Consider the following 12918-nt stretch of genomic DNA (forward strand, 5'->3'; position numbering starts at 1 on the left):
ACTGCTGACGTATCCCGATCGTTGACGTTTCAGCGCCAACCGCAGGACCGTGCCATCACGACGTAAGCACCATCGACGTGAACTCCAACAACACCCACCACCACCATCACCACCATCACCACCACCATCATCACCGCGGACACAACCAGCACGACCATCGGCCTCAAGACCGAATTCCATCGTCCTCCTCGATGTCTACCTTGCTATGCTGCGAGCCAGTGTCGGCTGGCCGGCCTCGGGCCAATCTGAAGCTCGTGCTGAACCGCAGCCTGAGCGAGCCAGGACCGAGTCCCTGCGCCTTCCCAGCACCGCCGGCGGCGTCGCCGATCGTCGTTAACAATAACAACAACAGCAACAACAATCCCACTGAGCCGCCCTCGATAGTGATCAACGAGGAGGCGAACGGCGACGACGAAGACGACGACGTCCACCGTCGTGGCTTCCACCATCTCCACTACCATCATCATCATCATCATCACCATCTCCACCATCTTCACCACCATCAGCACCTGTCAGTGACCACGAAGCGCTGCAAACTGGAGACTGTCAGCCTGCCTACCAGCCCCTGCGCCGAGAACGGCCTTCATCGCCAGCTAGTGCTAAGCAAGACCCGCGTCATCACCGCCGACGACCTCGCCCAGCGTCTCGTGCATCTCGAACGACCCTCCGCCGTTCCGCCAGTGATTCTGGATTGCAGACCGTTTATACTTTACAACGTCAATCACGTACGCGGTGCCATTAACGTCAACTGTTCGGATCGCTTTAACCGACGCAGACTACAGCTGGGGAAGGCCACTCTCGCCGATCTCGCAACCGCTCGCGAGAGCAAAGAGCTGCTCAGGAAAAGACAGTTCAAGGAAGTCATAGTGTACGACGATTGTACCGACGATCTGGAACACTTGCCCGCTCAGCACCCGTTGTTCCTGGTACTTGCTGCACTCGTGGACGACGATCGGGAGCCGGCTCTGCTAATCGGTGAGTGCTTTTCGGGTTTTTTTTTTTACACACCTTCGACCGGTGTGTTGCTTTATGGATCGGTAGAGATGACTGAACTTTGCTCAATCGTTTAAAAAATAATTCGCGATTATTTTGGCCATTGAATCCATCCACTGAAAAAGAACAAATAAGTTTTTATAAGAAATTGAATATTTATAAATTATTTTATATTAACTGCGTTGCCTTATCCGAGAGCAAATTGCAAAACAAAACTGATATATACAATCGAATTGAAAACTAGGGACTCGTATAATATATCTGAAAGGTTATTATCCGTAATATATCTTATGTGGCAAATCTCTATAATTACTATCACATTTGCTGTAAATTAACTTTGCTAGGTACGATTCTCATGCTATCAAATATAGTACAACTGATAATAGTAAGATAATGATATCCGAAGATATCGGATGACCTACACATATTAGCAAAACATCTTAGACAAACTTTTCAATAGACAATAGATATTGCGATATTGTGTGTGTGTGTGTGTGCGTGTGTGTGCGTATGCGTATTATTATTTGAAGATATACAGAACTTGAAAGCTTATACAATTCAAATCTGTTAATATGTAAGATTAAGTAGAATTAGTAAACTAACAAAGTGTGGAATTATGATAAACCGAATTAGCAAATTAACTCGCAAAGGGATATATTAGCGCAAATAATTTAAAAATAATCAGAAAATCCGGGAATTTGTCCATTTAATGAATTTTTAATTAACGTGGGATCTACAAATTCAAAATAAATCATCCCGGTGATTTTTACTAAGGACGAACGATCCTCGCCGATCTGTCCCTTATAATTTTTTCTTGTAACGCGGTATTTGTTTACAAAAGCGAAGCGGCCGCGAAACACGGCGTACTCTCTGTTTGTCGCGTCTATCCGGTCCTCTACGTGGGAGTCGAGTCTCTGGTTTTCGGAAATAACGATGATGCGAGCGCGATATTTCTGCCGGCCCGCCAATCGCGCGTCGAAACTTTTACGCCGATCATTCTCTGCCACCACATTTTTACGCTCATTATATTACTATTAATTCTTCGTAGTCTCGTACTCTTTCCCCCTTTTTTATGATACGCTATTATTAAAATATTAATCTGTTTTCTTAAAAGCGTGTTCTGCAGCTCCCGTCAATCTTTCGTTTTTATCATTAATCTTCTTCTTCTTCTTCTTCGTAAATCTTGTTTTATTACGAAGCGCTGTTTTAAGCTATAATGAAGGAAGACAGATGGCCAAAAATAGTCTGTTAAAAAAAAATTCAATATTGGGAGGATTAAATTTACTTCTTTATCGTCTTTATCTTATTTCTCCTTGCGTGAACATTTCTTCCCAGTCTGATATTTACTGAAGAAAAATAATAGTGATTTAACGTCGCTTTACTTTAATGCTGCTTTCTCTTTTCCTTTATTTCTCTTTTTAACCACCTCATATTTCCGCTTCACTTCTTTCTCGTCAGTGTAAACAGTGCTGGCATAATTTTATTTTAGATACGCCGCGCGCGTCTCTCTGACGTAAAAACTGTTCGCGAGAATTTAAGAATGACGTGTTTTAAAGAAAGACAGCTTTTTTTCGCATAATTTAAAAATTTGACCACTTATTGTTAGATGCAAAATAGTAAATATTAGATTTAAACGGCACATATATTCGTTAAAAAGCGAAAGCGAAGGAAATGTTGTTCCTCTGCACAGAAGATCTCAATCGGCTTAATTAATTATTAATAATTAAAATCGCTTTGTCACGCGATTCAACATTCAGAATCGAGCGGATAACGATATAAATATAGCTTTCATCCACGATAGAATCGTAGATCTGAATGTTACGCTGCGCGAATGTGAAATTAGGGAGATTGGGGAGGTGAATCATGTTCCCGTTAATTTTCCACGTGAATGTCGCGAGATAATGGGGGTTGGGTGAGGGCTTCGGGGGTTTCGGAGGGCTCGAGGAAGAGAACGCGGACGGAGAGATCCGCTCGAGCGGATCGCGCGGCTACGGCTGCGGCTGCGGCTGCGACGACGACGACGACGACCACGACGACGACGACGACGGCATCGACATCGTGCTCGCATCGTCGCGGTCGGCGCGTATACGAAGGCGAAAGGTGGGGATCTATTCATAGGAGTGACTCACGTCGGAGATGACGCCGCGAATAGTCGGACAGATTTTGCGCGCCGCGATCTGCGCTTTCGCCGTGTTTTCGCGATGCCGCGCAGCAAGGGGAGATGAATTATAGCGGAGCATTACGGGAGATTTTGTCCAGAGTTTGCACGCTAATCGTGCCGAATGGAATATTAAGCCCACATTCGCGCACTAAAAGTCGCTAAATATGGCCACGTGATTTTCACCGAGGTCTGCGTTACGTCGTCGCAGGCCTCGCGATAACGGTATCGTAAACGCTCCGCGGCGATAAAATTTTCGAAGTCGAAGGAAATAAATAATACAGCGTGTCACGTATCACATATAAAAAAATCTAACGATACAACAACGCATTAGGCTATATATGTGGTCTCCATATTTTTATACCTCTCTTATTTAATTCTCGTGTCCTAAAGTAAAATCGCACAGAATCGCAAATTTTTTTGAGTATAATTTCTCGTTATAAATATAATTTATATCTATTATAAAAATGTTATTAAAAAAATTATCGAATCGATCAGAAGGCACAATATGGCAATATAATTCGAGAGGGGCCAGGGGGAAAGGAAAAAAAGAGAGAAAGGAATAATAATATTAATATATGTAATAAAAGTATACCATTTTTTTTTTTTTTTTTTACTACTCTCAGGCGTTTCTTCTTTTCGTTATTCAGCAATGAGCGCGCGGACGTCACTCTTGACACATCGTGTCTGGTTATTACATAATTAGTAACGATTCGCGGCCGCCTATAAACAACGAGAGCGAAGCATCGTGTGGCTCGTTTTGGCGAGGCTAATGCGCGCGTCTGGTCTCCCGGTCGGTCCCGATCGCATTTTTCTTAGACGACGACGACGACGACGACGACTGACTGCGACGTTGAAAGCATGAGTCACCGTGTATATCGACCCTACGGCATGTTTACGCTAGCTAAGCGCACGAACGGCCATATGTCAAAATCACGATTGCATAACGTATCCCCTGCGTTGTCGTCGCCGTTGCGTCTCTCACTCTCTTTCGGGACGATTTAGATGTGAGTCACTTGCGCGGGTTACGAGATTTTCCTATAATCGCCGCGACCTTAACCCTTTCAGGTGCGTCCGGCTCTTCCGTGCCTCGATCGTGCTGCGGCGCGACTTTCGCTCGAGAAAGAGGCTGAAAAATTGCTCGAATAAAGACTTAAAAGGAACGAAGCGGAACGACGTTGCGTCCGTCCGTAAGATCGTGTATATCGTGAAACATTGTATTTTGTATTCGTTGAATGCACTTTCTAATGGTTAAGAACTCGATCGTTGGAAGCTATTCTATCGTTTTGCTATGCAACAATAATAGTAAAATGTACTTGTTTGATATGTAACAAAATTGCAACAAATATATCGTATAATATTAGTCTAGCTGACATTTCACTTATTAGGCTATATATCTTTTTAGTTCTGAAAATTCAACTTTTAGAACTGCATAACTTGTATTTTAAGACGAAGAATTTGTTTATAAAGTCTGTTTAAAAAGTCACAGAAGAGAGAACAAGAAAACCATAATGCATAAACAATGTGTAATAATAATAAATTGATATTACCTAACGATTAGTGAATTATTGATATACTAATATATAATTAAAAATAATGAAATATATATATATAATTTATAACTCTATAATATACACATATAAATTAATTAATCAGATGTATGTATACCTAATCTCAAATAATAATAAATTTATATAAATTATATAATAATCTTATTATATATAAAAACTAAAAAACTTAAATTAATTAAATTAAATATTTTTACACTATATATATGAGCAAACACTTCGGAGTATTTAGAGTCAATAAATGAAGCCGAATTCGGAGCTTAATGAATTAGTCATCGCTCTCTGAAGCCGTGGGGGGTTGCTGTATTTTTTCCATTGTGCCGCTTTTTCATCCCCCTTCCGTTTAAGGGTGCAACGAGGAGGTGGTCTAATCGAGGGGGAGCGCGCGCCTCAGAACAACGTACAACGCATCTGGATCAGCTGTCGATGACGATTATTACGTATGAGTCATCCGATACACACAGCTCGCTTTAAAATGTATCAATGACTAACGCGCGTCCAGCTCACAATCGTTCCAGGCCTCCCCCTTTACCCCTTCGCCCTTCAGGTCCCTTTGTGCTGTACCGGCGTGATTCAAGTACTGCTAGGATCGTGATGGAGGATCTAAAAATACGGGGTGTCCGGTGACTCCAGCCGCGTCCCGTAACTGCTCGTTCAACTTATTTCTATGGTGTCGACGTAAATATATACAAGGGTGTTATCGATGATACAAGCTAACGAGAATTTTTGGGAAGCGCATCCTATCGATATAATCCTACGTAAAAAAAAAAAAAACAAGTGGAAAATGTAGAAATTTCTTTTTCTGTACGACGCTTCGTTTTCGAGAGACTCGAATTTCAACGTGTATAAGGACTGGTAACGTGTCGCTTTTTTATTTTCTGCTTGTATAACTGTCACGACATCGCGTGCCATAGATTGATAAGTACAGCAACTATTTTATCGGTGTCGAGTACAGTGTAAACCTTCTTTTCATTCATACCACGATAACCGAAATCGTTAAAATATATCGGATGATTAAAATCGCAAGTTAAATTGAAATTAACTTAAGGCAAAATTATCAGAGGTGTTATTAATCTTTTTATTTTCAAAATTATTTTTCTGAAGACAAAGTCCCGTGTAAAAAGGTTTCGTTATAATATGTACTCGACTCTCTTTCTCGTTCTCACGTTGAATTATCTGATATTTGTATACGACAAGTGAATGGCGGCTAGAACAGATTTACCTACCTGTTAGGATTACAAAACCTGATCCGCTACGGTATATCCGCAATTCTTCCCTGGCAAATGTAAACGGCGCATTGGCAGTTAATGATACGGCCCGTGTTATAACGCAGTAAGTGTTATAACGCTGGTTTATGTTTTATTGATGCCTTATCTTATTACGAATCGAAAAGTAAGATCCTTGCAAGCTGCGACACCGCATACATTTTATAAGGATATGCAAAAGATCAAGGACGCAAAAAGTATGAATCAAAAGTCTGAATATATATTTACCAACGACAAATTTTTAAATTTAGTCCGCCAATTATTTAAATACATTTATAAGATTATGTGTCATTATTTATTTTTGTAAGATCCAAGATTCGGGAAGCAAAGTGTCTAAAGACGAAAGACTTGAAGTCATAGCACATAAAAAAGACTTAAGCAGTAAAAGTGAAGTGAATGTAATCAATTGATGAATTGATGAATCACGGAGAATGATAAAGATCATCCAAAAAACTTCCAGCGATAAACAATAAATGAATTGCCTAATTATTTTCCTCGATCTTCTCGAGAATGCCCGAGTAATCTGTGAGTAATTGTTTGCTTATTGCATATCTTTCACCGCTCCGTTTTTGTGAACGCTTTTGTTGAACTTTAGCAGTTCATAAATGTACATAAATATACAAGGAACAAAAGTATTCTTGATTTAACTGATTTATCCGTAAATTTATAAAGCCCAATAAAAACGTGTTTTGCTAGACGCGCATTTAATTTCAGCAGCTTCCTCTGTCCTCCATCGGTCGAATTTCGGCGAAGTTAAACATAGCAAGTCCCGTGGCAACCTGCAAATGTGTACCTTACACCACGACATTGTAATGCGGTATACCCCCATCGCCAGGCTCGAGGTGTTAATCGGCCATCGCGAGCAACACATTCAGACATCCGGTCATTGACTCGGATTCCCTCTGAAAATATCGAATGCGAGAGAGGGAAGGAGGGAGACGGAGGGTTACGGAGAGAGAGAGAAGGAAGGAGAAAGAGAGAGAGAGAGCAAAAGGAGAGGAAAAAAAAAGAAATGAGGGTCGCGTGGGGTTATTAGCGCGAGATGAATCAGCGCGGGCACGCGGACAAGACAAAACGAGCGACCGTACGTCCTTCGAACTCGTCGGAATTTCCTTGAGACTGGACGAGAGCGAACGAGCGAGCCGTGGCTGTGCCGTGCCGTGCTATGGTTTCCTACCACGTTTCACGCAGATGAGTCAGTCAGTCGGCATGATTATTCGGCGGGTTATTCGTGGCGGGAGCGGAGACAGCGTGTAGCGCTCTCCCCGCGCCACGTTCGTCAGCCCAAAATAAGGCCCGCGGCCGAATCCACGCGTGTGATCCTTGGACATCGTCTCTTGCCAAGTCGTATTCACCCCTCGGACGCCCGCGCCCCGCCACCCTCCTCCTCTCCGGAACCGTCCACGATTTTACGCCTGCGGCAATAATCGCCATTAGTCAGATTGCCCGTGAAGTCGTGGAAAATTATTGATCCGAGTCTCGTGCCGGCGTTTGACTTGAGTTATAATCGCCGTGACTTGCTTGTGATTTATCTGGACGAACTTTCTTTGTCCGTATATCAAGTCCACAACTGGACGAGATATAGCGGAGTGGCCGATTAGGTGTATCAATGACAATATCGTCCGTGCACCGTGAACGAGAATATATTCCGATTTTATTGCCGTAACGCCTACAATTGGCGATTAGATGACGTCAGCCTCTTTACGCCGGTTAACGTTCTTGAAAGCGCAGTATGCTTCCCGAATTCGGACGACTAATTGCAAACACGTACGCTTAGTCATAGCAATCGTCGATAGGTCTTTAGTCCGATGCGCCAGTGACAATATATACACTTGCGTCATACTTTGGAAGTTCGCGGAAAAATACGTCGCATAAATCTGGGGTTTACTGATATCAGAAAAAAAACGAATGTCCTGGTTTGGAATCGAACGTCCTCGAAGGCTAAGAGGATTTTAAAATCTGAGGGTTCCGGAGAAAGAATTTACAAATGCTTTTATAAGAGCAGACTCGGATTTTGAAGGCTTTAGAATTTGAACGAAGGCATTAGAACTGTTCGATTTTCTGGGGAAATTAAAATCTAACGAGATTAGAATCTAATGGGAGTGTAGAATTCAGAAGATTAGAATGAATGACTTTTAATATCTAAGACATTTTTAATAAGAAAGATCCAAACACTTTGTCGGGATATTCTGGGAGATATTGGGATAACTTTAACATTGTGATTAAAATGTAATTTTCATTCTAGAAAGAATTATAGAACACTTTGTGCATCTAGATTTTTTTCTAACGGATAAACTGAAATTTTACTTATCTCTGTTGGAGAAGCATTGTTTTCCGGATCTTTTCTCAAATGAGACACGCCAGGACGTTCTAGCTAGGTTACCCGCATTTCCTCTTGTCTATACAATTGTTCTGGAAGGAAGCAAAACCAAGACGATTAAGGAAGGCATAGACAAAAGGAAAACCTCGGAGATATCCTCCATTTACTATCAAGAGACACGGTAGTGTCTCGCGCCAAGTGTACACGAAGCGAGACCGCACCGTGACTCTTTTACGCGACTAAAATTTACGAAGTGAAAAAAGACATATTGACTAAGAAAATGATAATATAGCTATTCATCGAAAAACTGTTTAGGAAGCTTATACTTGTAACAGTGATAGTTACACAATACGATTTGAAAAATCACTTCGGGCTCTTCGAAAATGAGAGAAATATGTACCTCGAAAGATCCCCGTTAGATTAGGTCTTTTAAAACCGACAATAATTTTCTCATTTCGAATATTTTCTTTTAACGCCAACGAATAAAAGATAATTTCAAAGAGTTCAGTTTCCACGCGGATTTTTATCCTCCAGTGTTGAAATTTCTGCAGGCGGAACTTCACATTCGTTATTTCTCTCCTCTGACATCGTAACTCGTGGCCACAAAGGAGGGCCTTAACAACAGCGCGCTTTATGTGAGAAAATGCGGTGTCGTCGCGGAGCGAAGGGTGAGAGTCGATGGCGTTCGAAAGATAGTTAGTGACTGCGTTGATCGAACGCGGACGATAATACGGCAATCCGTAACTCAGGGTCGCGCGTAGTGCTCCGACAATGAGTCACGCTCAACCGCATCGGGCGTCGATATCAACGACATTTACGAGCATATGTTCGACACGCGTCCTTCCATTGGTCATCGAATGACGTGCGATTGAAAACGATTGGGAGAGTCGCGGGAGGAACGTGGGGAAAATTTATCATCTCTCGCGGAAAGAGACGCACGTTTAACCCTCCTCCACGTCGTGATCGTAAAGACGCACGCACGTGTCTTCTCCGCGCGGCCGCGAGAAAACATGCGCGTTTATGATCGCGTTTTAGTTACGTTAGCGTGCTCGGATACGTCTTTCTTGGCGTATCCTTGCCGCACGCGTGACGCGCGCGGACATTCGCGGACCTGTTACTTTATTGTTGTTGTTACGCCTATGACGCGTGCACGGCGATATATTATTACGTTGCTGCGCGCATACGCTTCCGATTTGACACATCTTATGTATTACATACCTATCCGTTTATCGCATCGATATTGACTCACTTTCAATCGCAACTACGTCGTACATATATGTTAAACGCTGTCGGATGAGAATTTGCATGGAAGAGGGAGAAAGGAAAAAAATTTTCAAGCCGTTTTCAAAGAAATCCCAAGTCTCTACCGAGTCGTTTGTCTGCATAAAAAAAAAAAAAAATTACTCGACCTGCTTAGTCATTAATTGCATAATGATTTGCAATGGAAAAATGCGTGGCGCGATAATACGGTAGCTGAAAAATCGACATCGATCCGTAATCGATTCTAGACGCACGCTCGTCACGTTGTAAACAGTATACTGTAAACAAAATTTTTATTGAACATCAGTGATTCATATATCGCAATCTTCTCCCCGCTCTCATTCTCTCTCTCTACCCATGTATCTGCGTAGATACTACGCAGATCTTATCTCTGGGGAATCGTACGTCATTCCTTGGTGTAATAATGAATTGGCGCTCGCTTCACGTTCGCCGTATTTTAGTGCATAGCCGTGAAAACAAATGCACAAGTTGGCTGAGCGTCGGGTCTGTATTAATTTTGTCATTGCACTTTTTCGCGTCTAAAATAATAATTCGCGAAATTCAGGATTGGTCACTCGAAAGAGTCTTTGACTCAGAGTAAATAGTTTTACCGCGGGTCCGTGTATCTAAAATTGAAATCTAAGTGCTTGAGATTTAAAAAGTTCTTAAATTAGAAACTTCGGGCTTCTTAAAGGCTATAACAAGATCATCGATCCTTTAGGTTTCAAATACTTGTACCTCAGTTTATTAAATATAGATTTATAGCTATTTATAGCTTATTAAATTGATATAGCTATCATATGTAGTTATTTACTCAATAAATTGATATAGATAGCTATTCATTTATTAAATAGCATTGACAGTTATTTGCTTATTGAAATCTTAAATATATAGATTTATTGCAAAATTTTTTATTCCATTTAATAACAGTAACTACAAATTGAAGTATTAAAGATCAACAAATCCTTATCGATGTGTATGCATGGATATAGAAATCAGATTTAATTTCATTAATTTGCAAAGGCACGCATTAAGCCCGTAAAAGAGCTCTGTGTTACATTGCAATATTCAAAATTTAATCTCAGCGAATATAATTCACCGATGAGGAAAAATCGAAACGGACGAAACGAAACTTCTCGGTAATAGAATATAGCTATGGTGCATGTTTTCCGGCTCTCGTTAAACTACTCCAGACATTTAAGAATCTGTGCATCCGTGAACTTGAGAACCCGAAGATGGAAAAATACCGAGAGTCCGAATATCCCAGAGTTAGTCCCGAGGTCTCGAAAGACGAGACTGTTAAAGATTTAAAGACCGTGAAAGCTCGTGGAGTTTGAAAATTTGAGCATCTCTTCAAAAGGCATAAATTAACTTTCTAATGGTAAGGTTGGGGTCGGACGCGACCCACACGGCTTTGTCTATTATTAAATATGCGCCATTAGAGGATTAACTATACAATTCTTATACAAGTTAATTCTTTTGATATCAAGAGAGACGAGAACCGAATTAGGGAAGAATGTCAAGTATATAATTAGGGAGTAATTAGGGAAGAATACCAAGATTCGCACGCTCTTTCCGAGAGGTCCCGCGGGGAATCTGGATTCGAGAATCTAAATATATACCGCGTGTCACTTGCGCGAAACATATGCACATAGTGCGCCGGAAAGGTTTTATGCCCGTGTCACACTAGCGATTGGCGATTGCGTCTACGTTTGCGTTTACGTCTCTTGACCAATCGGAAAGTAGCTGCTGGCGATTGCGATTCGCGATTTCCGTTCTGCGTGGTCGAAAGACGTAGACGCAAACGTAAACGCAATCGCCAATCGCCCAGTGTGATACGGGCATTACGAATTCCGCCCCGGAGCCGCGCGCCGCGCGACGTCACTCCGCGTATACGCAATGACGCGATCCTATACGGATCCTTGATCGCGCGCCCCGATCCAGTCGTCTCGCGGAAGACCTTGAAATCGCGATAAAAAGAATAGAGCAGGATGACGCTTTGTCGGAAGCATAATAAACGTTTCGCTCTAAGCGGTTAGTCATTGGCATCGAAGGAATTTCCATGCGTAGATGATCTCCCGCGATGTTTAGACCTTTAGATCATTCGTTCCCGGAGCCTGAATCCGCAGGCTTAATCCGAACGCATCCGATTATCTGATTCAACCTACGACATTGAGATCCGATGACGAGAATGTGTCGCAACATTCAAATCAGACGTTTGTGAAGCAGGAAAGAATCTATAGGAGACTTTGAAATAAAACCCGATAAACGAAATCTTATACAAATTGCCCCATCAACGGTTATCTTCTCCCCCCGTGAAAAATAACTCTTTCGCAAAATTTGAGACGTCAAAGGCGAAACGCGCGCGCAAGAGACAGGACGCAAAAACGGGTGGCGGCGCGGCGCGGCGCGGCGCGCCACCCGGTATATATCGGTGCATGAAAGAATCAACCGGCCGCATCGCCGCGGCCGCGCGGCGCGCGGCACGCGCTGAAGAATCGCCGTAACACGCTCGCCGTCACGTCGGTCGCGTACGCTCGGAAACGCTCGGGCCACGATTCACGAACGTCACGCGGCGGCCACGGCGACGGCCGGCCAATCGGCGCGCCGCGCGGTGACTCATCCCACAGCACGACCTGGGGCCTCATGTAAACTCTCTCGTGCCGTTCTCAGCCCGCAGTCTCCCGCCAATCGTGGTGCCGTCACGATTTGCGCCTCGTGGCTCCGACGAAACGAAGCGGAGCGCCGAGAGAAGAAGAAAAAAAAAAAGAAAATAAATATAACAGAAAAAGAAGTAAAAAGATATCTCGCGCGTCTCCGGCTTGGCCGTGCCCCTGGGGTAGCGCGAGGATTGTCTTCCGCGATATTCTGTGTCAAATGGCGCGGTGAGACCGTACGGGCCGCGGAAAGGCGATCGGATCTGCGTCCAGGATTAATTTTAAACGTCATGAGGATCAGGAAGGGCGCGCCTTGCCTCGTGCTCCGACTGGTGCCGTTCGAGAATCTCGATTCTTGGAGTAAGTTGAATCGATCCCCTTCAGAGTTTTATGCGAGCTTCTCCTCTTACTTTCTGATAAATATATATAATTTTTTTTTTTTTTTTTTTTTTTTTTTTCAACGCGCACATACCTAGATACTTATGCGCGCGTTAGTGACATCATCGCGACGGGGAAAAGTCCCTCGGGGACTTGCGGTAAATAAAAACACGAGTGTAAAATTACGTCAGTGCGTCTGAGTAACTTTTGGGACTGTTGATCGTCTGGCTGATTAAACGGCGGTTTTTGTTCACCGCGTTCACCAAGTCGAGTTTGTCCATCCGTCTCCTCGATTGTTATTATTTAAGCGATCACTATT

General features: G+C 42.9%; 1 protein-coding gene across 5 annotated transcripts in view; it reads left to right on the forward strand.

Moving 5' to 3' along the window:
* LOC143902610 (dual specificity protein phosphatase 10) overlaps positions 1-12918 on the forward strand; it is a 29719-nt gene that overhangs the window by 4515 nt on the left and 12286 nt on the right. For 3 of the 5 annotated variants that reach the window (XM_077415666.1, XM_077415665.1, XM_077415667.1), the window contains exon 2: positions 46-975. In XM_077415666.1, the coding sequence (XP_077271792.1) occupies positions 46-975 (930 nt within the window). Of the gene's footprint in view, positions 1-33; positions 976-12918 lie in introns of all 5 variants that reach the window. The other 2 variants (XM_077415663.1, XM_077415662.1) reach the window with 1 other exon arrangement.

The sequence above is a fragment of the Temnothorax americanus genome, unplaced genomic scaffold, assembly GCF_048541705.1.
Source record: "Temnothorax americanus isolate GAGA-0224 unplaced genomic scaffold, ASM4854170v1 Scaffold4, whole genome shotgun sequence".
Taxonomy (NCBI): Eukaryota; Metazoa; Arthropoda; class Insecta; order Hymenoptera; family Formicidae; genus Temnothorax; species Temnothorax americanus.